At 39.7% G+C, this 25,727-nt stretch overlaps 1 protein-coding gene across 1 annotated transcript in view; it reads right to left on the reverse strand.

Annotated features, from left to right (window-relative positions):
• Positions 1–25,727, reverse strand: part of RECQL2 (RECQ helicase L2) — a 280,758-nt gene that overhangs the window by 244,865 nt on the left and 10,166 nt on the right. The window contains exon 2 of the mRNA XM_089454855.1: positions 24,043–24,275. Within this exon, the coding sequence (XP_089310981.1) occupies positions 24,043–24,275 (233 nt within the window). The remainder of the gene's footprint in view (positions 1–24,042; positions 24,276–25,727) is intronic.

Here is a 25,727-nt window from a genome sequence, read left to right on the forward strand (position 1 = left end):
ATAAATTTCTATAGTTAGTGAGATGATTATATATATGAAATAGGGTGTGCGTCATGGTTTTAAAACCCAGCCGGGTTGAACTGCTAAATTCATTAGGCTCGGAAGTCAACCCAGCCAATGACCCTAGTTTGGTCCAAGGTAGACCACGGTTTGTACCAAATCGGCCATGAACTGGTCAGTTTGGTACCTGTTGACCACTCTGTGTCAACTACCCTATAGCGATACACATTTTAAAATTTCATCATGCTCGAGCATTCAAATCATCCTGGATTCATCAATCATCAGTCGACAATTTGTCAAAGTTGTAAACCCATTCTACAAGTTTATAATGTAAATGATCTTAGTAAGACCATAATGTATGTAACAACCTAGGTAAAACTATTATTTTGATGACGATTTTCATCCTAGGAGGTTTTTCATCTCACCGATTCATCTGTGTTTCTAAACACAAATGATTGGCAGAGTTTTTCCCTCCAGCCTCACCCCAAAGCTAGGGTGGATTTTGTCGTCAAGATCTTAGGTAAGTCCTAGTGTTCTAGTTGAGTCTTCTGTAAAGTGATTTGGGAATAATTTTAACTAATTGGCTAAATTATTTTATTACAAATCACTTGATCTACTATATCATATTTTAGTCGCAGAATTGGGTAAATAATTGAGAGTCTATAACGAACGGGTGTTCCCCCTTCATGGGTTAAATGTAATTATCTTATGTAAATAATATTTTAGCCATGATGCTAAAATATTAGAGGGTTGGAAAAAATAATTAATCCCCTCATGTGTCAATTAATTAAATTTTCTGGCAAAAATAAATTAAAAATCCTAAGCCAAAAATTTAATTAATTTGAGTCAAAGTTAAGTCTTAAGAAAAATAAATTCTCCAAATAAAAAAATTCGTGAGTTCTAGAGAAATTAATTTTTGAAGGTTCCCCACCAAGGGAATATTGAAAATTTCAAGAAATTTTGGACCCTTGGGCCTTGGTGGTTAAGTCAAAGTCAATTTTTTGAGGAAATTAACTCAAAATAATTAATTTTGAGTTAATTAAAAATCAATTAAATTAAAAATTCGAATTTTCCTCAAAAAATAAATAATTTTGACAGTGATGATTAAAAGATAATTAAATATTTATCAACGGTCGGTCGAGATTACTTTGACGGGGATCAAGCCACTATCTGTTTAGAGAATTTAATAATTTATCTATAAATTAGAGGTCATTTGTCTCACAAAAAATCCAATCTTTGAGTCGTGTACTTGCTCTTGAAGCTCTCTTGTAATCTTTTCCGGAATAATAATAACGCAAAGTATTTGGGGTTTACATTGATAGTGGTGTTCTCTCCTGCATCTTATGGTAATATTGTTTTTAATGTTCTGTTGAATATCATTTTTCTATAAATTGTTGGTTAATAGTCTTTGTGGAATAATCTATTGAACAGGGTTCTTACATAGGTTATTGGGTTTCAAATAGCATTTTAATTTAATAGAGTTAGCAGATATCTCTAATTCTTGAAAAATTACATTGTTATTTTACGTCTCTATTAATATGATAGTTTAATCTAAAGTGTGCAGAAATCATTTGGATTTAAAGAATTGGGTGTTTGGGGAAGTCTTCGGCTAGACCAACTGGATCCCAAGGCATAAGATTTGATGAGCCTTACTGATCTAAATTCTTAAACTTATCCTACGATTTTCCTTTTGCACGGCCTTTGGGGCTAAAACCTCATTTTTTTTAAATTAATCATCTTTTACAATTTGTGCTCAATAGATAGATCTGGCTAGAAAGAGCCTATATCAGTGTTGTGGGGGAGCGCCCCCCCTCGATCCCGCTCCCAATCCGCACTCCAGGCAAGAGTGACCCAGGAGCAAGTCAGGAACACGCTCTCGAAATCGCTACCGTTAAAAAAAAATTGGGCTCCCTGCCAGTTTCAAGAGCGAATAAGGGAGCGTCACTCCGGGAGCGAATTTTATAACCCGAAAGCGGTCAGGGAGTGATCGCTCCCGGAGCGACGGGACCGAATTACGCGAATTGAACAAAAAAAAAAAGCGAAGGGAGGGTAAGAGGGTTTCATTCTCATTGTGAAAGTTAGAGTGAGAGCTCAATTGAGATTGAGAGAGGGAGATTGAGAGGGTGAGAGTGAGGACTAAGGAGGAAGGAGAGAGTGAGACTGAGAGAGAGTAAGGTGCCAAGGAGAGAGCAAGGAGCAAGGGGAGATTGGACGCATTTGAGGTAGGCTCGCCGCTCTACAATATTGAATAGAATGTCTAGCAAATTTTTTTTAATGTTTATTAAATTATTCCTAATTTCTAAATAAATAGATAAATTTTTCTCTATTTACCATTCCAATTTTTTAAATTTTGCAGATTCAAAACTTCAAATTTCAAACATCATAGCTATATTTCTTGTCATTTTCTTCTTGGTTCCTTTTTTGGTTATTATGGTGCTAGAGAGTCGAAAAAGGAGGGTTGAAATTGAAGATGAAGAAGGGGATGAAGAAGGGGGAGCAAGTGGATTTGATGAAAACCCCAGTGAGGAGGAGTTGGAGGAGAGTGAACATGAGTCAATCCAAAAAACTAAACAAAACCAAACCCCATTGTGGAAATATGTTAACAGGCCTGAAGCAAGGAAAGGGGGTGGAACCACTAAATTTCATTACCCCCATTGCAACAATAATTACACAGGTTCATACACCCGTGCCAGAAAACACCTCTGCGGGAAAATGCCATGGGATGGAGATAAACAAATAGGAATCAAAACTTGTACAGGTGTGTCAACAACAAATAGAGCCAAATACATAAGGGAAGAGGAGGAAGCCCAATAGAAATCTAAAAAATCAAAGGGTTTCTTTGAACGAAGTTCACAATCACATGCACCAAAAACTCCTTCAGGATCCTCCCAAGGCAGTGGATATGGAGGCACAGGGTCACCAGGTATAAGGCGTAGAACCATATCAGATTTCCTTGATGAAGGGTGTAGGAATGATGTGGATTCAAAAGTTTACAGGTTTCTCTATGCATGTGGGATACCATTCAATGTTCTTCGCTCACCTTATTGGCACGAAATGGTTTCTGCCATAAAGGATGCCCCTAAAGGATACAAAAGCCATGGGTATGACAAGGCAAGAACCGTTGGACTTGATCATGAAAAAGCCAAAATATCACATTCTTTGAATAGAATGACAAGTTCTTGGACTGACCATGGGGTGTCCATTGTATCTAATGGATGGACAAATGTAAAAGGCAAGCCAATGATAAGTGTTCTTGCTGTGTCTGTTAGTGGTGCCATCTTTCTTTCAGTATATGATTACTCAGACAAGTTCAAGACCGCCATCAACATTGCAGAACCATTACTTGAAACAATTAACCGCATTGGGCCATACAATGTCATCCAAGTCATCACTAATAATGCTCCTAATTGTAAGGCAGCGGGAGCAATTATTGAGGATAAATACCCCAACATATTTTTGTCTAGGTGTTTGGTTCACACAATGAACCTTTTGATGTATGATATTGTTAAGAACAAAAACGAACATTACAAATGGATTGGCGATTTGTACAAGAAAGGAAAACAAATGATAAAATTTATTACAAATCATAGCAATACCCATGGCCTTTTCCGCAGTCACTCGAGATTGGAGTTGTTGAAGATTGCGAGGACTAGATTTGGTAGTTATTACCTCACCTTCAGGCGCCTTTTGAAGGTAAGAGAGTCATTGGCTAGCATGGTATCAAGTCCACACTGGCAGGTATTAAAGGAAAGGGCTACAAATGCAGCTGACAGGCAAGGTTTTGAATAGGTGGAGGAGGCCGCTCTTGATGATATGTTTTCGGCACGTGTGAGGCAAGTATTGGATTTCACCAAGCCCATTTATCACATGATTCGGTTTGCAGATACAGATAAACCAGTGATTGGCAAGGTGTATGAGCAGATGGATACCATGTTGAGGCAAATAAAAGATATTGTTCATAACAATGATCCCAACTTGTACAAACTGATTCACGATTGTGTGTGTGTACAATGGAATAAACTTAATGTTCCACTACATTGCTTGCCGTATATCCTTACGCCAAAATACTACTCTACATCTTGGTTGGGCCAACCTGTACCAAGGGGTGGAGTTAGCACCAAACCCCATATAGATGAAGAGGTATCTAAAGGATATTTGGAAGCATTAGAAAAGTTGATACCTAACAGGGAGGAATGTGCTAGTGTGCGTCTTGAAATAGGCAGATACTTCCGTGGCACTGGTTTGTTTGGTACCTTTCATGCAATGGAAGATAGAGACAGATTTGATGCTCTCACATGGTGGGAATCATATGGCAGCCATGGACTTTTTCCAAAATTGGCAAAAAAAGTTCTCTCGCAAGTTGTAAATACTTCTTCTGCAAAGAGGTGTTGGAGCACCTACAGCTTCATACATAATGTGAAAAGAAACAGACTCAATGAAAACCGAGCAGAAAGCTTGGTTTATGTGCACTACAACTTGAGGTTGTTGAGTCATTACTGGGATCGGGCTTATGAGGATCCAACATATAAAATTTGGGACAACCACCCAGAGGATGATAATTTGGAGGATGGCACTATACATCTTGAAGAACTGGAAGAGGAACTTATAAGAGAGGAAAATGAAGCAACAACCATGCCACCTCCGCCATCTAGTAGCAGTGCTCGAGTTCCGAGTCTTGTTCCTTTGTTGTTGCCGCCTCCATCTACACCCTCACGTGAAGGGCATGTGCCTTCTAGTTCTAGTCGTCGGTCTGTGTGGGAGACTCCTAGATGACCACCATGACCTGCTCATACATTAGACACTTCTCGTGGCAAGGGCCACCTGTAGTAGTAGATAATAGATTTACAGTTTACTTGTCTTTTCTAGTTTCTATTAGTTTTCATAATTGTTGAGTCTTGACTCTTTCATATCATAATGATATTTTTTGTAAATAATATATGACTATGACAATTTAAGTTTGAAGTTTGAAGTTGGCAATTATATTTGAATAATGAATATGATGCTTCGTGAAAGTTGTTTCATTTCATTTCATAATTCATTTTATAACATTTCATTTCTTGTTAGATATTATTTCTTGTAATGGTTAAACTTAGCTTACAAGTACAACTTTGGTGATCAATGATGATAAATGTTATATATTGAATTTTCAAATTTGAAAGCTTGAAGTTGAAACTTTAAGAATGATGAATCATGATTCACGAGACTCAATATGTTGTAATATGTATGTTACTAACTTGTGGACGTGGTTGATGAAGATTATAATTTATAACTTTTAGATGATTGATGTTATATGGTTTAATGATCAATCTATGTTTTTTTATGTTTTTTATATCTAATTCATCATTCTACATGTTTTTGTTGACATATATGTATCAAAATATAAAAAATATATATATTATATAAAAATCGCTCCGGGATTCACTCCCAAACCGGAAGCTTTTGAAAATGTCGCTCCCGCTCCCATTTTCGCTCCCACTCCCCACTTTCGCTCACGCTTCCAAGTAACACTGGCCTATATCAAACCTCATTTTTTTTAAATTAATCATCTTTTATAATTTGTGCTCAATACATAGATTTGGTTAGAAAGAGTCTATATCTACAGATCTAGGAGCGAAGTTGGACTCATACCCCTTAGATCTGGTAGATCTGAATTTAATTTATAGATTTAGCTAGAAAGTGTCTATATCTACAGATCTGGAAGCAGAGTTGAACTCATACTCCTCAGATCTGGTAGATTTGAATTTAATTAATAAATCTGGCTAGGAAGAGCTTAGATCTACAAATCTGGAAGCGAAGTTATACTCATACTCCTCAGGTCTGATAGATCTATAGTTTATTTGTATAGATCTGAAGTTTTGTAATATTATTTTAAATTTCTGACAACTGGGTTTTGGGTTTTAGTTTAATTTTTGTATATATGTGGGATCTGGGGTTTCATTTTCATTTTGTGCAGGTATAGATTTGAAGTTTGTCAAGGAGATTTTTGGGGTTTTGAGACAGATCTAGGCCCTAGAGGGCAAGATTTTGTCTCAAATTTTGTTTGCAGGGCCAAAAAATGAATTTTTCCCATTTAAAGCAAGAATATTGAGGTTTAAAATTTTCATGAAGTATTGGGAAAAAATTTAAAGTCCCTAGAGGCCTAGCGTTGTCTTTTTCTCCTCAAATTTGCCTTCTCCAAGGCTTAACACAGCCCTCCAACCCTCTCTCCTGCCTATCGCAAGCTCTCAAAGCCTCCTCGATGTCCCTACGGCTCCTTTCCTTTGGCTTGTGTCCGCTTATCTTTCTTCCTAACACTTGTTGCCTCTCCATTTTCCTTCTCGGCCTGCCCTTCCTCCTTTCCTAAACCTCTCCCCTCAGCCCTCATTTCCATGTTTCTCTATGCTGCCCTCACCTGCCTCCTCTCATTTCTTCTCCGTTCCACATTGTTGTAGCAGCCTCCCTCTAATTTGCACACCTATTCAGCCCTTAAGCCACCTAAACACAGCATCAATTTCCTTCATTTGACGTGGCCTTTTGGCCCTATGACACGAATCTGAACCAAAAAAAAATTGAGATTGAGAAGGAATTTGGGCATTCAACTATGGGAGAGAAGAACATTTTTTCTGAATCAAGTTTGGCATCAAATCTGAAGGTGGGTGATTAAATTCATTGATTTGGAAGAAGTTTTCAAGTTTGGGCTCTCTGGTACACTTCTCTGAACATTATCCTAGTATTTTAAATCAAACAAACTTGCATAACAAGACATCTAAATCGTGACATTAATTCAACACATTGGCAAAATAATCACTGGGATAAAATTTACAATTTGAATGAATGTCTCTTATGCTTTCTAAAGTTTGATCATTAAATTGGATTGCATCTTTATTTTGAGTACGTTTGAGAAGATAGTAAAATTCAGAATTGTTTAAAATAATTTAGCATTAGTTTGGCATCTAAACTTACTGTTGTCCTAAGAGAATTTGTTGTTATCAATCTTTGATAATTTTTGCTTTTAAGGTAAAGTTTTACATTCTTCATTTCAACAAAGTTTTAATGGTTATTGGCAGTATAATTTAAGTTTGAATGCTTGCTAACTCTTGAGATCAAACACAAACTCACTATTTAAAGAATAATTTCACATATCTGGACAAGAGGATAATTTAAAGAATTGTTAATATATAATTTCTTGTCCCATTAATTTGTCAAAGTTTGTTGTGTTACGATCTAATTCTCTTTGAGCTAAGTGGGATTGAAAGTGATTTACTTTACGTGCATGTCATTGAGTAATTTGTGGTTTCAGATAATTGAATGATTTGAGATCTAGTACTCATCAAAGCAGCAGGTGTCCATCATGTACTTGATCTCAAAATTTGTAAAGCAAGAATATTGAACTCCATAAGGCACTAGTTTCAAATCTTATAAATCTAATCGAATCCTTAACATCTTGCTAAATCTAAACAAGTACTTGGTCACTCAACTGTGTCTCCCTGACTAGTTGGTTCCCAACTAGTCCTTCTTCATCTCATTTCCATAGGGTCTACCCCCCATAGTCTGTTGTTGGGAGACAACTTAAACGGAGAGGTTGGGGATTAGGGTGATAGCCCCCAACCTAAGTCGTTGTCGTGGTGCCTATACATTTTGAGCGACAACAATACCAAACCAGAATGAACCTGTATAACCTAGCCGATTTCTTCAGAACTCGGTCGGGTCATTGACGGCTCCCACGTGCATGGCTGCAGACCCACACTGAGCTGTTTAGGGTGGCTGTGAAAGGTTTTTTGAGAAACTAGGGGTTGTTTCCCTCCAAACAACCCCTCTGAGCCTATAAAATCATCCTCCCCTCTTATTTGCCTCACACATCTCATTTGGAGTTATTGCGAGCTTAATTGTCAACTTGCAGAGTGTTGAGTTTTTGCAGAAGTAGTGTAACAACAGAGAGTTTGGGTTGTGTTTGTCATCTTGGAGCTGCATTGTTTTTGGACTCTAGAGGTCATTTAGAGTCTCATTGAATATGTATTTTGTTGTTGATATGTATTGCACTCAATGCCATTTTGATATGTTCACCCTCACATGGTATATAGATGAGAAAACTTTGCATTTTTGTCTCTAATGGTTTGGAATCATGGTTTTAAATCTTAAAAATAACTTTTTTCATTAAAATTAATTATTTCATATATTTTTTAAAGACGGGTTCATTGATATCTGACTAGTCCGGTTTTTTCAGTTCAAATTTAAAAACAGGTTTGATAGGTGGACCAGGTCAGTTACCGAGTCCGGTTTTTAAAACTATGTTGTGTATTGTATGGATGGGGTGGGGGTAATAATATTATTATGTGTAGTTGGTATTACATAGAGGAACTTGAAAATCCTCTATAAAAGGGAGTGCATGACATTTTCATGGAATGTATTTTAGGAACCTGGAAAATGTGGGGACAACAATACATTATTTGCATGTGAAATTTATTATTAGCTCTTTCTTACACTATTTAAATATCATTTATAAGCATGAATAAAATTGATAAAAATCAATTACGCAAATCTCATAAACAACTATAATGTATTTTGCATGGCATATATTTATAGGAACGAAATGTGCAACTTATGTCTTCATTATACATAAAAAAAGAGTAGAAAGTGAAGAGATTGGAGTTTATCTAAGGATGGAAACAATTTCAAAAAGGGGAAAGTGTGTTAACTTTTGGGGTTACTCCAAAATTGTTTTTACCTTTCTCAAAGAGCACTAGGTCTAGTAGCCCCTTGGCAATGCTTCATGAACATATTGATGGCTTAATTTGGGTAGATGCTTGACCTTCGTTAAAATGCTAGCATAGTGCCCTTACCTAGGTGGTTGTTACATTGATTGGCATGATGACTAACCCATTGGGTGCACACAATCGAGGAGTTAGTTACTCGATTAGGGGAGGTGCCTACCAAGGAGGAGAAGCATTGAGCGCTTGAAGGACACTTAACCTTGGAGTTTGGGACCATCTGATATATACCTCAAAGGTTTGACACTTGACCTAAGGACACTTGCATTGAGAAGCATACTTCATGGAGATTGGACACTTGCGTTGAGAAGCATACTTCATGGAGATTGGTTGTGGAAGCTACCACATGTTGAGGAGGAACATTGTAGCATGGTAATCACATTTCCACACATCAAAATAGCATGGGACACATAAGAGGACATGTAGCACACGGTTCGAGTAGAGCCTTGCACGAGAACACTTGGATAGTAGACCACAGTGGAAGAGGGAGCATTCGACTAACAACTTGTTAAAGGGCACACCATATTGGAGGGGCACTAAACCCAAGGAGGATCATGCTTGGAAGGTGTTTCACCTTGGGAGTCAAATAAGTGCTAGGTTGACACAGGTACAACCTTGTACTATAGAGTGCTCCACGTGGGGCAGCCTTGTTGGTTACTTGTATGTACCTACATCTTTGTTTTATGTTATCCTCCCACATACACACTACATATAAAGGGAAAAGAGAACTCTTGCATTTACAATCATACCTTATACTCTATTTTATCTTTGAATTGTCTTGGATAAGTCTTATAAGGAACAAGACACTAGGGTTCATGAGGACACCCTAAGACAAGACTGTTGAAAATATGGGGCATCCTCTATACAGATAATCACTTCTTATGATTTCATATTTAGTATTTTTCTTGTGATCCTTTTTAATCATAAAGCAATTACATAGAGGAGCTCAACAATAAAAACAAAATGCCACAAAAATCATAAAGAGATAGCCACACAATAACACAAGAGTTTACCCTGGGAAAACCTACATGGGGGAAAAAACTAGCAATCCTTTCCTTATAGAATCAATTGGACAAGAGAGACATCAAAGTCAAGACTATGGACAAACTAACTAGCAAGGTCGAACACCAAGTCTCCAAGTCAGCCCTCCTCAATACGCCTGCAACAGAGAGAATTCGGTCCTCTTTCCACAGATTGAATAACACAGAACTTATGTCTATAAGCACAGAGATAAATCACAAAATCTCAGTCCCTTTCCACAGCGATGAGTCACAAAATCCTCAGTCCCTTTCCTCAGATATTAACCACAGAGTCTCAACCTACTTGCATAAACATAAATCACAGAAGTTCGACCTTCTTGTATAGAGATAAACCACAAAGAAAGTCGGCCCTTTCCAAGAGATTCGACTTGCCTTTGATCTTCATTTTGCTCCTTTACTTGCTTCATATGGCTAGAAGATATTACTTGATCCTCAGATTGAATGGTGATAGAGAGGAGGACGAGTGACTCCAATATATAGAGACCCATAGGCCAAATGGGTGCATTGAATAACTCAGCTGACTTGAAGAGTAGAGAGTCGACTTGGCATCCATCCACACCTAATGTTCGGATGCCCCCTAAAAACTAACAAGTTCGGCCTCAATCAACTCATTCATCAATGCCATGTAACCGGAATAGTGTCAACATACTCCTGGGCCTCTCTCAATGTCTTCTCATCCCACTTGGCCCCCTTCCTAGTTGTGTTAGGAGTCTAAGGTAGGGTGTGAGGAGCCCTCTGCCACTCACCTTATTCTTCTTGCTTGCTCTTTTCTTCAATTTGCGTGACAGTACTCTGAGGAGTCTACATTGTCTCAATCTTTGGCGCCTGCTACTCTTGAACCTCAATTGTAGGTAGATTTGCATTACAAGACTTTCAAAAAGCCCTCTCTTCCTTAAATGTCACATCAATGCATATCACTATCTTCCTGAGAGCATGAATGTACACTCGATAGGTTTTTGAAGTCTCATTGTACCCCACAAGGATCCCCTTCTCTACAGTAGGTATCAGTTTTGTTCTATTTTCAGAAGGAATATGGCAATACATAAAGCATCCAAAAATGTGGATGTGTCTCAAATCTAGTTTCTTCCTCGTAAATGCCTCCTTAGGTGTTAATCTTCCCAACACCTTGTGTGGGCTTCTATTCTGCAAATATATGGTAGTATTGCAAGCCTTTGCCCATGAAAACATGGGTAGCTCCTAATCATCAAGCATAGCCTTAGTCGCTCCAACAAAAGCCATGTTCTTCTATTATGCAACCTCGTTCTACTAACGGTTGTACGGACTTGTCAGCTCCTGCATGATGCCCTCATGTACACAGAAGTCCTTGAAGGCGTTAGAGGTGTACTTGCCTCCATTATCAAACCTCAATGCCTTGATCTTTCTCCTAGTCTAGTTCTTGACAAGAACAATGAACTCCTTGAACCAACTAAAAACCTTGTCTTTATTCTTCGTGAAATAGATGCAGGTCTTCATGGAGAAGTCGTCTATGAAGCTCACATAGTAATGATACCCACTTAGGGATACAGTTGACATGGGCCCACACAAGTCTAAGTGTACCAAGTCCAAAATCCCTTTGGCCATAGTGTCGCTACTGGGAAAGTTGGCCTTTACATACTTGCGTAGTGCGCAACCCTTACACACCTCATGTTGCTCAACCTTTAACTCTGACAACCCTGTCACAATCTCTCTAAGCACATTAAGCGCTCCATGATGAAGATGAGCCATCCTTTTATGCCACAACTCCCCTAACCCTTTGCTACAGTTCGCTAATGTTTGCGATGGCTCAAGCTACAGCCTGAACAGATTACCTTTCCTAACCCCTATCACTTTGGTTGTCTTGGAGTTCTTGGGTCAAATGTATACTTTTCCCTCCCCAAAGGTTACGATGTAACCCTTGTCCTCCAAGGTAGCAACTGAAATCAGGTTCTTGGTCATGCCCAAAATGTACAACATGTCCTCCACCAACAATGGTTTGTCAGACTCCCTCTGAAACTTGATTGTGCCAACACCAGTTGCCTAGTACTTGACATTGTCTCCAAGTTCTATGTAGAAATCCATCTCCTTTTCCTTCAGGCTGGTGAAGTACTCCTTGACTCCCATCATATGGCAAGAAGCCCCACTATCAATATACCACACGCTAGTGGCAACTAAGCTTGAGAGACAAGCAATGAGTGAAAACTCATTCTCAAACTTTGTTGCAAACTTGTCCACTTCTGCAGTAGCAACAACTTGCTTCTTCTGTTTGCCCTTATTCTTATTAGGGCACTAGCTGGCGAAGTGTCCTAGCTGACACCATGCAAAACACTTTATCTTACTTAGGTCTTTCTTCTTCTCACCCTTTGAAGATGACCCATCACTTGGCCCCTTCTTGACCTTAGACTTATCCTTGCCTGCTAGGGCAAGATTCTCCTCCTCTTTAAATCTCTTCTTTTGGTCACCACGCTAAGCTCCCTTTCAGATTTCCTCTTGGATGAAATGATCCCAGATCCTTTCCCAGGAGGGCAGGTGCTCCCGGAAAACAATACACTTGACGAACACCTCCCATTGTTTTATAAAGAAATATAAGGCTATAGTTATACGCACTAGCACAGGTTCTAGGATTGTATCCCCAATAGTCACCATTTCGTCCCTCAACTACGTTATCTTGGTCAAGTAAGTGGCTACACTGTCACCCTTGGACATTCTGATGTTGTAAAGCTTGTCCCTCAGCACCACCTTACGACTCTGATAGTCACTCTCGTTACTCGTACATATTGGTGAGTGCATCCCACATCTTCTTAGTAGTATCTTTCTCCAACAGATAACGTATCAATTTGTCTTTTACCCATTGAGAATAATCGTCAACACCTTGGCCTCTTTAACCTCATGAAGGTCTAGAGCAATGAGATTTGAACTACACGGAGTAATTGTTGTATTGACGAAGTTCCACGACTTGTTCTCCTTGAGTGTTGTTGTGATTCGAACCCTCCACTGAAGATAGTTTGAGGAGCCTTCTAGTCTGTCTTCATACCAAATGCTGGTGGTAGTGGCAAAAAACCCTAGAAGCTTGTTCGCTGAACTCTGATTGCTTGACCAGCCCTGTGTCAACTCATCTGGCTTCGCATTCAGAGACTACAACTCTGATACCATGTTAAAAACTTAAATCTTGAAAACCCAGCTACAGATTTGATGTTCAACAACTATTCACAGAACAAAAATGAAAGATGTATTTTAACCTGATTTGTAACAGCAAATACTCTGGGTTCTTAACTAGCATAAACGGCAGAAAAAAAACTCGCAAAGCAAAACACACATAAAGGAATGATACAGATATACCTTGGAAACCCTAGTGTGGAAAAAACCAGAAAACATTGGGCTTCAATTCAGCTTCATAAATTCAGTTTACAGCAAATCTTTAAACAGAAAATTGCTACAGCAATTTGTCCCAGCAAATCTAAGTCAAATCAACCCCAATGCAACACTATACCGCCCAGCAAATCAGTTTTTGTGCCCAACAAATTTGAAAATTTCAGCCTGTACGGCCCAAGAAGTTCGTGGTTGTATGGCCCCTTTAAATTACTAGTTCACTGATCTGAATCTTGCCCTATATGCTACCCTAGTGTCTTGACCTGCTCTTTGCTGCTTTGACTGTCAAAACGTTCTTTCCACCTGAATGGCCAAGCATGCCAATCGAATGATCTCCTCAACAGCTCAAACTCCTTTCATAAAGTGCTTAACACTAATCTCTAAATAGATGGATGGCTGAGATTTCATCTCATGTCTTGAGATCAAGGGCTACGACTTAATCTATCATTGACCCTTTTACCCTTCCCAAAAAAGGTGGCCAGCAAGTCAAATAATTAAATTAAGTTATCTAAAGTCCTGACTTAGGGAATTAATTAAATAATCATTGTAGGAGTTATTTGAGGTGGTTGGCTGCATGCCATGGTACATGACCTACACAGAACCACCTTCCAAGCCACAAATTCAACATAGAATACATAATACAAGGTCTCACATGGATTTTACATTGCTTTTGACTTATGACCTTGGGTTTACAATGGTGGTGGTAAATATTACAAAAGATTTTATGTACCCCTGTTGACATGAGGGGTAACAGGCCCAACTACCCTTCCAATGCCACTGAACCAATCCTACATTTATTTGTATAAGAAACCTGTACGCAGTGTCTTTATAACCAGACAAACCAAAACTGGAACCAGCCAGTTCGGCTGATCAGATCTCCAAACACCTTGAACCTTGAACTGGTTCAAGGACTGATTTTTTAGATTTTCTATACCATGGTAAACAAACCCTATACTAAAAGAATTTCTAAAACACTAAATAGCTGAAAACTGAAAGCCACTCAAAACTGCAACTCTAATAATGCTAGAATCTATAAACACACGCTACAAGAAAGAAATAACAGAAATTCAGTAGATGGACCGTCAAAACCCATTACTGCTTTATCATTAATTTTGAACTGAAATCTGCTACAGGAAAGAAACAGCGAGGTAATTCATTGCTCATTGTTGAACTGAATGAATTTAACCTGTATCCCTGCCTTCTCCTTTATAAACTAGAAGAGTACAATGAATCTGGATCATGCACAACAATGCCTCAACTGAAGGTCTTAAATCCTAATTCCAGTGCACCTCCCTTGCAGGATAGCCGAGCCAAGTAAAGTGCACCTCCACCAAAGATCCTTTTTGGCATGCAAGCATGCATCCTCATAGAGATATGCACCCTTAACTATAGACTGCATGCACCTCACCTAACTAAACTTGGAATTAAGTCAAAAACTAGAAAACTGCTAGAATAAGATGGAACCAACACATGCAAACTGCTGAGTTTATCATGCAAACAGATGAGGATACGCCACTGGAAACAGAACAGCAATCACTCCTACATAATCTAATGCACCATACTGCTAAATCTTGAAGAAAGTGTACCCTATCTGTCCAGTTCAAACTGCTGTAACTGAAGCGCCTACATCTTTTCATGAGTGTGCCCAGGACTGTGGAAGACTAACCATGGTACAATCTAACATGGTTCCACACCAAACCGGGCAGTGTGTGGCCATGTGTGGTTTCAACCCATAAAAGTTAATTTTAAATTAGAATTGAACCTACAGCTATCCTTCCCACCCCTAAATCCTAACTTGAAGTTATACAGAGCACTCCCGCCCCCAACCCACCTCTCTATTTGCCTCACACCTCTCTCATTTAGCATTTGTGAGCATTTGGAGTTTGTGGAGTGGAGTTGCATTGAAGTGTCACAACCCGGAGTGACCTGAAGCTTGTTTGGCATTTCTTGTGCGCTGTTTTCCGTGGATTTGGCATCTACAGTAGGAACCTACATCCCATCTACAAGTGTAGAGAAGCAATCATGTTGATCAGCGATATGTAGTGGACTAGTAGCTTGTAGCATGTTGATTTTTCGACAGGCCATCTAAAGCCTCGTTGATTATATATTTTGTTTTAGATATGCATTGCACTCTAAGTCATCGGGTTCCGCGAATTTAATCCTTCGAATTTGAAATTCGCCGAACCTCAAAATAATTCCAACAAATTCGTTTCTGTTCGCCAAACTTTATGCCGAACACGAACAAATTCGATGAAATTCACCAAAAATTCGTTGAAGTTCATTAAGGGTTTTGTGGTTCGGCATTTTTCCATCATTTATAGTAAAAAAAATGGTAAGTTTGGTAACCCTAATGAATTTGAGGCTAAAACTTGGAGCCACGCGAAAATCTACCTCACTCACAGTCACACTCGCTCACTCCACCACCAACTGGTGAAACAATCGGGCCTTTTGGAGTTGGATAACGAGCCACTGGGAAGTTGGATAACTAGGCCACTGGGCCACTATGGCATTTGGAATCATTGAAAAAACGAGAAGGATTTTGATCCGATTGACAGACTTTTCTAATGGGAACAATAATCATTGATCAATCTTCTTCAAGTAATGTTTTTGTCAACCAACCCATCGAAAGGGTTGAATCATTGGGATGAATAATGAATTTTTGTCCAGTTCAGTTAATAGAATTCACTAACTAAAAAAACAATTATTTTTTGTCAATTTATAGTTTTGTTAATTAGCATATAATGATGTAATTTGGTCTACTCATGGGAGGATAGGGGATGGGCACAAGACATAGGTCATGGTCGCAGGTGCTGAAGCGAGGGCTATGGCCAATAGGGCCGAGGGCCTAGGGCTCATCAGTAATGGATAGGTTTTGGCGGACGAAAGCAGAGAAAGTCAGCGGTTGGATCCGGAGGACAGGTGGTGGATCAGGGCATCAGTTGAAGACACCTGGCAGGGATCAGAAGGAGCGTTTTGGTACGTGGACAGATAGTTGTGGAACGTGGACGCATCTGGAGGTTTTACGATCTCGGCAACAGAAAAACGCCTGAGACATTGTCTTCCGGTCGCCATAGCTGTCGCTCTCGCTGTCTTACCCGAGGTACCCTATTACTGAAGACTGGAACGGTCCGTTTGGCGGTTTTAGCGTTTAAGCTGTTGCATTAATCATGGTTAACCCTAATGAGGCCATCGAGCTTGACCCTGAGCCGGAAGACATACTGTCGGTGTGGGGGAAGGATCTAACAGCACAGAATATTGAGCAATTCTTTGGGTCAAGCAGTCACCATGGGATTTCGAAGCCAAGTCCAGACCTGCAAGAGTCATGGAGGAACAAGACCTCGATCGGATTGTTGGAAGAAAGTTCGGGGCTAGTAGTGCAAAGCAATTAGGAGGCTCTTGACCAATTCGAACCCCAGGAAACGAGTTCTCAGGAGGAGGGTTTCCCTCAGGCGAATGTACTCAGCTCTTTACAAGTAAGCAATACCAAATCCCTCCTTCCTGCTCGTTCTTATACTGGAGGTCTTGAAGATGTGGTTCTTGGCCATGGCCCAAAAAACTAGTCTTGGCATAGCCCGGTAGGAGGCTAAAATCTAACCTAGGGCCGGTTAAAGTAGGAAGAATGTCGGTCGTAACCAGATCTTCTATTGCAAGGGTTTTGGTAAACCCTAGTGTGATACCTGAGTTGGCGGCAGCAAGAACTGGAGAGGAATTGGGTCTAAGAGAGGAGGGCCCGGTGTGCGAAACAGATAAACAGTCAGCAGAGGTGGGCTTAGAAAAAGGAGATGATAAAGGAGCTGGAAACAGGGGTATTGTGGAAATTACTGATTCAGAGACCCCCTCAGGAAATCAGCCAGTAGAAAAGAAGGATTTTTCGCAGCAAACAGAAGCGGTAAATGGTGTTGCTGTCGCACAAGGTAGGGAAGAGATCTCTGGCAATAGGCAGATTGGGGAGAAAAGGAAGAAACAGAAGCTTATCAAGAAAAAGGAGACAGAAGCAAATCTAGTGTTGGGGATGGACGTCCAAATAGAGGAAGCTATGGAGGTGGCCGAATGCACTTTGGTAGGACGAGCGCGAGGAAAACAATATTCAACCCAATTTATCCAAAATTGGGCAGATCAGCAATGGCAAGCGGCCCCAGATAAATCCTTCAAATTATCAGTTCTGGCAAAAGGATGGTTCATGATGTAATTCGAAAAGAAGGAAATGGCGGACTAGGTTATGGGAAAAAATTGGGCTTTCGGAAACCATCTCGTTCTCTTCAGGCGATGGACTCCAATGTTTGATGCGCAGTGAGAAAAGGTCGAATCATTCCCGGTATGGGTTCGAATTCCTGGTCTGCCTCCTTTTCTTTAGGTGGATTCAGTTTTCAGGTCCATTGGAAATATGCTTGGCACATATTTGGAAACGGATATGTCCTTCACTAAAACAAGGAATAAAACCAGGCTCGGATATTGGTCAATCTTAACCCCAGAGAAGGCCTAGCAGAAAATATAAAAATTCAATATAGAGATCTCATTTTCAATCAGCCATTGGATTACGAACACCTGCCATTCAGATGTCACAGATGCCATGTGTATGGACATCTAGCAAGGAATTGTCCGTTGGGTTTTCGTCGCAGAAGGAAACAAAAGAAGGCTGAAGCGAAGGTGGTAACATTAGAAAAGAATATAGACTTCAGGCATGATGGGACCCAAGAGGAGGACACCATGGAGGTGGATAGGAGCGAGAAGGAGAAGTCTCCGTTGCAGGCTCAACAGATCCCGCGCTCGGAAATTAAAGAAGGCACTCCTATCGGATCCAGGAATGCTACCCCGGAAGTCACAAAAGAAGCAAATGCAGGCCTCCTTGAAGACACGATGGGTACGCGTCTGGACTCTTGTTTTCCTTCTATGCCTCCTCCTTATGAAGTAAAAGATGCTTGCCTAAATTCAAATTCTCATAGTCATTCATCTGTTGAACACTCTCGTGTTGAAAGCATCACTTCATCCATCCCCAAGATTAACCTGAACTGTGAAGAGGCTCCAAATGAAATCTGTGAAGTAAAAATCTCTCCTTCCAAACCGGCATGTCATTATAACCTGCATTCCCTTGACAAAAGACCAGCTTCTGGAGATCCAATCGGAGGTTTAGGCATGGATATACGAAGAAATCTAAGCGCCGGAAGTCTTACCCGTCTAAGGCTCAGGTGAAAGCAAAATTTGACGTGGCAGATGGTAAACAACTGTCGATTCCTGGGGTGCTTAGAGCGGCGAACCCCTGTGTGGATGTGTCAAAATGATTTTTCTTTCATGGAATTGCAGGGGTTTAGCCAGTAAACCCAAAAAATTGGCCCTGAAGGAGTTGGTACAGCGTTGTAACCCAAACGTACTCTTGTTGCAGGAGACTTTAGGCTTGAGTTCAGAAGTTCTGTCATCTCTTCGTTCCACTCTCCCGGGGTGGCAATTTCAAGCTTTGGATTCCATTGGCCACTCGGGAGGCCTGGCTATAGGCTCCAGGGAAGGAAGACTGAAACTAATAAATATGTGGGGGATGGACCATGTGTTGGGGATGGAAGCTATGTCCCCTGATTTTGACTTCCTTCTGATGATCTTAAATATCTACGGGCCATGTCAGGAGAGAGTCTCTATTTGGAACAATCTCTTGTCTAAATCAGTGATGAGAAGTCAAAATCTAGTGATAGGAGATCTAAATTTCTCTATTGGGAATGCCGAGACTTGGGGTCCTTCTGCCAGAGAAGACCCTCTATCAGATTTCTTCTTGAATGCCCTTGCTACGCATAATCTGATAGATGTAAACCTGCTAAAACTGAAACCTTCATGGAGGAATCGCAGAACAGGTGAAGCTAGAATTGCAAAAAGATTAGACCGTTTTCTTCTAAGTGAAGATCTAGCCTCCAGAATTCCGGTTTTCAGACAGTGGGTGGGTGAGGGGGGAAATTCGGACCATTTTCCAGTCCTTCTCGAGTTATCCAAGCCTCCCCTTAAGCCGGCAGCACCCTTCAAATTCAACGCATCCTGGATGCAGGAGGAATCATTCAAAAAGCTATTTAATGAAACCTAGCAACACCCGTGTAGGAATGCCATGGAGGACAAGAGCTTTCTTCTCATGGAATATTTGAAAAGTTTGAAGAAGGCCACTATAAGTATAGAGTGGGCAAAGAAGAGGAAGCAGAAACAAAATGAAGACTTAATCAATATTAACTTGGAGCTTGGGGAATTGGAAAATCCTGAATCGAATGGCTATGAATCTCAGGAGTCAAAGGATAGGATCTTGTTGTTAGAAAAGCAGAGAAGTCAAATTCTTCTTGACAAAGAAGAAGAATGGAGGTTGAAAAGCAGGGCAATCTGGCTAATGGCTGGAGAAGAAAATACAAAAAAATTTCACAATTATGCAAAAGGTAGGAAGATAACGAATACCATCTGGAAGTTGAAGGACGAGGAAGGTAGACAGGCCAATACCTTTGAATCTCTCTCGCTCATGGGGAGGAACCATTTCCAAAAATTATTCTCTGATCAAGGGGAGCCAACTTTAGCAGAGGTTATCAGAACAGCCCAATGTTTTCCCCGATATGTGGAGGAGGAAGAAGCCGAGGGTTTGCAGGGAGAAGTCACAAAAGAAGAAGTGGAGAGTATTATAAAATCTATGGCCAAAGATAAAAGCCCTAGGCCGGATGGGTGGCCTATTGAACTCTTCCAGCATTTCTTTAATTAGATTGGCTCAGAATTAACAGATGTGGTTGAGGAATCCAGAAGAAAAGGTATAGTCTATGCACCATTCAACTCAACCTTTATAGCCCTTATTCCTAAGAAAGAAGATCCTGAACCGTTTGAAGATTTCAGACCTATATCGTTGTGCAACAACATTTATAAAATTATAGCTAAGGTGATTGCTGTCCGTTTAAAGCCAATTCTGTCTAGATGCATTTCAAACGAACAGTTTGGTTTTCTGGATGGTCGCCAAATACATGAAGCCATTGGGGTGGCTCAAGAGACAATTCATAGTGTTAAACAGATGAAAAGGAAAGGAGCAGTGGTGAAAATTGATTTGTCAAAAGCTTACGACAGAATCAGCTGGACCTACCTCCGGATGCTGTTAACACATCTAGGTTTTAAAGTTGACTTTATCAATTGGATTATGGGATGTATCACCAGTATCAGCGATGCAGTCCTTATTAATGGAGCAACCTCTCCTTTCTTCAAAGGACAAAGAGGGTTAAGACAAGGATGCCCTTTGTCCCCACTGCTCTTCCTTCTGGTAGCAAAAGGGCTGAGTCAGCTAACTCTAAAAGCCAAAAGGGAAGGAACTTTAAAAGGTTTGGAGGTTGCAGTCAACTTATTCATTTCACGACTTCTCTTTGTCGATGATATTTTACTCTTCGGCAATGGGAACTAATCAGAAATAAAGGAGATTAAGAAGATTCTTGAGCTTTTTATGAAAGCTATCGGGATGCAAGTGAATCATAGGAAATCTCAGCTCATTCTGGAAGGCTTTAACGGACATGAGACAAGCCAAATTACCTCAGTTCTTCCTTTTGATGTTTATAAGCTCGAAGATCCTTTCAAATATCTGGGGTTTTGGCTGAAACCGGATAATTACAGGAAATAGGACTGGAATTGGTTGGTAGCGAAGATTGAAACCAGAATCTCTCATTGGAGCTTCAAGTGGCTTTCCAGAGCAGGAAGGCTAACTTTAATTAAATCAGTCCTTCTAGCAATTCCAGTTTACTGGGTTGCGCTGACCTGGGTTCCTAAAGGTATTTTGGAAAAGATAAGAAGAATCTGTAGCAGATTTCTATGGGCTGGATCAAAGGAGGATTCAGTGCTTCCCTGGGTTGCCTGGGAGAAAGTGGCAAGACCGAAAGAATGGGGAGGGTGGGGTATAAAAGACCTCACTGCTTTCGGAACCTCCCTGGCGGCAAAATCAGGGTGGAGAATCATCAATATGGAAAATCTTTGGACGAAAGTGGTAAAACGGAAATACATTGACCCCACCCCTCTTGAAGATTGGATAAGGAACCCAGAAAAGAAAGGAGGAAATGTGTCGGTAGTCTGGAGGGCGACTATAGATGCCTTCAAGATTATTGAACAAGGCTTGTCCTGGCAGATTGGAAATGGTGAAAATATTCGAATTGGAAGGGACCCCTGGGTGGGGTGTAAAGGGAATTTTGCTCTGCCCCCAGGCCTGATTAGGCATTTAGAGTCCAAAGGATTTCTTTTCCTTAATCAAGTAGAGAAAATTGGTCAATCATCCATATGGGGACAAGCATGGAAATCAGGAGAGGAATTGGACCTTCATCCCCATTGGTGGAACGATTGGAAGGTCTACATTCAAGAACTTTCTAGATCTAATGTAAGGTTTAAAGACAAACTGGATCAGCTGGTGTGGGCTCACGCTGATTCTAGATCCTACTCCCCAAAATTTGGATACAAGTTTCTCATGACTAAGAAAGGTTGGGGAGATCTGGAATGGTGGGCAAAGTCATTATGGAAGCTAAAGAGCCATGCTAAAGCCAAACTTTTCTTCTGGTGTATTCTAAAAGGAAAAGTCCCTACATGGGACATCCTCCAATCCAGGTTTAAGTCAGGGCTGGGAAGATGCTCTATGTGCAAAAATGACTCTAAAACTATAGCACACCTTTTTATTGGCTGTCCTGTAGTTAAAAAAGTATGGGTGGAGGTTGAGAAGCTTATTCAATCACTGGCAGCCTGGGATGGGGAAAATATCTCTAAAGCATGGGCACAAATGGTGGCGCTTATATTCAAATGGGAAATTGCGGAATCTGCCTCCTATTATCTCTTGGGGTATCTGGATTGCAAGAAACAGAAACATCTTTCTAGACAAGGAAACCCCCGTTGAATCAAACGCCATTCAAAGTACATCTATTTACTCAAACATACCTGATTCAGAGGAAGAAAGAATGCCCAGATAGGTTGGAGAAGAACAAATCAAGGAAGGAGTGCCATGGGCTTATTTTGATGGAGCCTCTCAAAATAACAAAGCTGGAGCATGATTAATCATCCATATAAACGAAAGACAGTCTCTAAAAGCTTCTGTGGGCTTAGGCAGTGGCTCAAATAATTTTGCAGAATTATCTGCTCTAAAGCTTCTCCTATGTTGGCTTATACACATGAACATCTTCACAGTTCAGATTTTTGGGGATTCATTAAATGTTATCAAATGGGCAAATGATCAAAGCAGATGTCAAAATTATATCTTGTATCCTTTATTAGAAGAAATTCAGCATTTAAAATTATCTTTTAATGTTTTCTCTATTTATCACATTTACAGGGAGCGAAACGATTCAGCAGACAGGTTTTCTAAAGAAGGTCTACAACAAGCTTTGGGCAGTTGGAGAATAGTGGAGGAAAACAATGGAGAAATCCATCTCTCGGACCAGCCTCCTTATGTATAGTTTGCATGCTTCTGAAGACTTAGCAGACTGGTTTATATAGTTTCTTTTTGTATACAGCTGAGAAGTTCTTTTTTGAAAAACTATTTAGTGTTTCATGCTAGACTTGGACATCCTTCTTCATCTTGGGTTGTTTTCTTCGATAGAGGAGACCCGGGGGAAAGATGCTTGCTGCTGTTTTTATTACCATGGATGCTAAATATATGGAAAACTGTTGATACTTTTTGATGGTGCTGAGGAAGGGAGCTGTTTTCCTCCTTAGAGGAGGCTCTTGTTATGCTCAGTATACTCCACCTCTCTTAGCTGAGGGAAGGTAGAATAGTCTTCCTGCAGATCTTTATGATGATCCATCATACAGCCAAAGGAATGCTTCGGCATATGATATGTAACTTTTTATCATAATTATAAAAAGTTCGTTTTTTTCTTTGGAAAAAAAAAAAAATCAGCATATAATTCCATTGTGATGTATTGCCCGCAAATAATTTGTGATTGTCTGTATGGATTTAGTGAAAGTTAATAGTGATTTTTTTCCTTTCTATGGGTAATCTACATGATTTATTTGTGAAACTGTTGCTATATGTGTTTTCCAGCCTGCTTAAACTTAAATTGTATATAATATTTCAAATTTTATATGTCGAATTTTATCAGCGAAATTTTAGGTGCCGAACTTTATTCGAATTTCAAGGTTGCTGAACTCGAACACAAACATGAACGCGGTGACTTAGATTGCACTCAATGCCATTTTGTTATATTCACACTTACATGGTATATACATGAGCAGACTTTTCATATTTTGTCTCTTAGGATTTGAAGTCTACAATTTAAATTGATGTACATAGATATAATTTTTTTTCATTAAAATTTTCATATTCTATGCATTTTTAAGTAAACTGATTCATAAACCGAGTTATCAGCCAATTCCAATCTAAGTCCAGTCCGACTCTTGGCCTGTTCCAAGTCTGATTGTGACTTTTCAAACATTGTCTGTATGTACATATCTTGGTCACCTTAATAGTTAAAGGAAGCGTTTTATTCCAAAAAAGAAGTAAAAGATTCCATAGGTAATTTAACTTTGACCTGGAAATGGGTTAGTCTTAGATTTAACTGTGCACTACCCTGAAAACTTAATTCGCATAGCCCCCCACTCTTAATTCTACACCAAAATGAACAGACAGCTCAATAGTAATGAACCAAACCGGACAGCCATTGTACCTTAATGAGGTGACACAACACAGAGGTATATAAACAAGATTTGTTCATTGGTTCAGATTTCAAATGTATGTTTCTACAGAAGTCACCAAAGCCACTTACATTTACATGATTGCCAATAAAAAGGCAATAATTTCCACCAACATTACATAATTATAAAAAGAAAGATGAAGGCAATAATATCAAATACTATTTGATTCGCGTTTACTTCCCCTTTACTCGGTCTGAATATAAAGGCAATGGACATTTAACACAAGTTGGTCTCCAATAACAAACATTAACCATACTAACCTCTCGCTGGTTTACACGATATGTAGAAATGCCAAACACATTTAATCGAATATCATTAGCCTGTTGGTCCCACTCAAATGATCCTGCCCAGTAATCTGGATGCCCTTCAGCTGCCACATTGCCAGCATTTTCAGCATGGCCTGTTGATAATCTACATGCTTTTAACAAGCTTTGCAACTCTGATTTTTGGCAATTTAACTTCTCCTGCTGCTCAAGCAAATCACTTATCTGGACTGAGAGAACAATAATATGGTCTAATCAGCATAACTGTGAAGCATATAGTGGAGCATTCTTTTAATACAGAATGATGTTCTGCCAATAATATATTTTAGTGAAAACATTATAATTGCAGAGAAATATCCTTAAAGATTTCCATTCCCCCATCAGAAATTATGATACCAAAAATATGCCACATTTCTAGTTTATACTATTTACTAATAAATAACCAAGCGTCTAAAAATATCAATCAGGTAAGCAACTTAGGTGCTCAAGTGCTAGGAAGGATGTGAAGTTTTTCATTAAATATGAAACTAAAGAGTGCCATGTTTACAGATGCGGTACTAGGGGTAGCTGAAATGACCTATTTTTCAGTATTCCAGCACTCATGAAAAAAAGTTTAATAATAGCAATTGAACCAAGATTATTTGACTCAATAAAATATGACCAAATAATTCTCCACGCAATCTGAAAGTCACACATTCCAAAATTAAATAAGATAAAATATTATAAGACAACTTTACTAATGTACAACAAATGACCACAAAGTTGGTCAATACAACTCAGAAGTACAACTACGGAATATGTAGTGTGTGTAAGAGCAACTCCTACACTACTCAACAGCAAAGAAAGAGTTAACTAACTAGTCAATATAAACACCATAGGTAATGCTGTTAGGATATTCCGACACATAGGAAATAGTTAAGTTCAACTTGGTCTAGTATAGAGTTAGGTATAGAGTTAGGTAAAGTGTGTTTCTTTACCGTTGTACATTTTGTAACTTACAATCCGACGGTCACGATATGTAGTGATCCGACGGTTCATTCTCTCCTCGGTATTACCGACACTTGATCCGTGGCTTGACACCCGATTGGTCCATGAGTTCTATTTAAAGCGCATGGAGGATCATTGTTCGGGTAATCCGTGCATGAGAGAAGCTTATGTAAATTTTCATTCTTTGATTAATAAATTGCCTGTAGTACCCACGTTGGGACAAGCCGTGGACTGTATCCCTCTTTGAGGGTTTTAACCACGTCAAAAATACTGGTGTATTGATCTGTGATCTGGTTGTGAGCGGTGTCCTTTTGGTATTCTTTCTGAGGAACTTACCCTATAAATTCCTACATGGTATCAGAGCTATTTGAGGGCCGCGTCCGTTGGTGATCCAAATCTGAAGCCAGTAGAACTGCATGCGGCTGTCGTTTCCTAGATCTGCTGTTTCTGACTGCTTTCGGGCCGAGAGGACTGCTCTGTTGCGTTCGGAGCATCTGTTCCAGTGAGGAACCCCTTTCGTTTCACGCGAAAAGGTTTCCGGTAGCCCTAGCTGCGTCATTTTTCAGATCGGGAGGTATACAGTGTTTTTTGCAGTTTACTGATATTTTCTCTCTGCTTATTTCGGTTTCGGTTTATTTAGCCCTTTTTTTTAACCGGATCTATACCTTTCATTTCTGCGTATGCTCTTTGCCCTG

Source organism: Pinus tabuliformis, chromosome 7, assembly GCF_031772625.1.
Source record: "Pinus tabuliformis cultivar Carrire ecotype Pingquan chromosome 7, CPIR1, whole genome shotgun sequence".
NCBI classification, from domain to species: Eukaryota; Viridiplantae; Streptophyta; class Pinopsida; order Pinales; family Pinaceae; genus Pinus; species Pinus tabuliformis.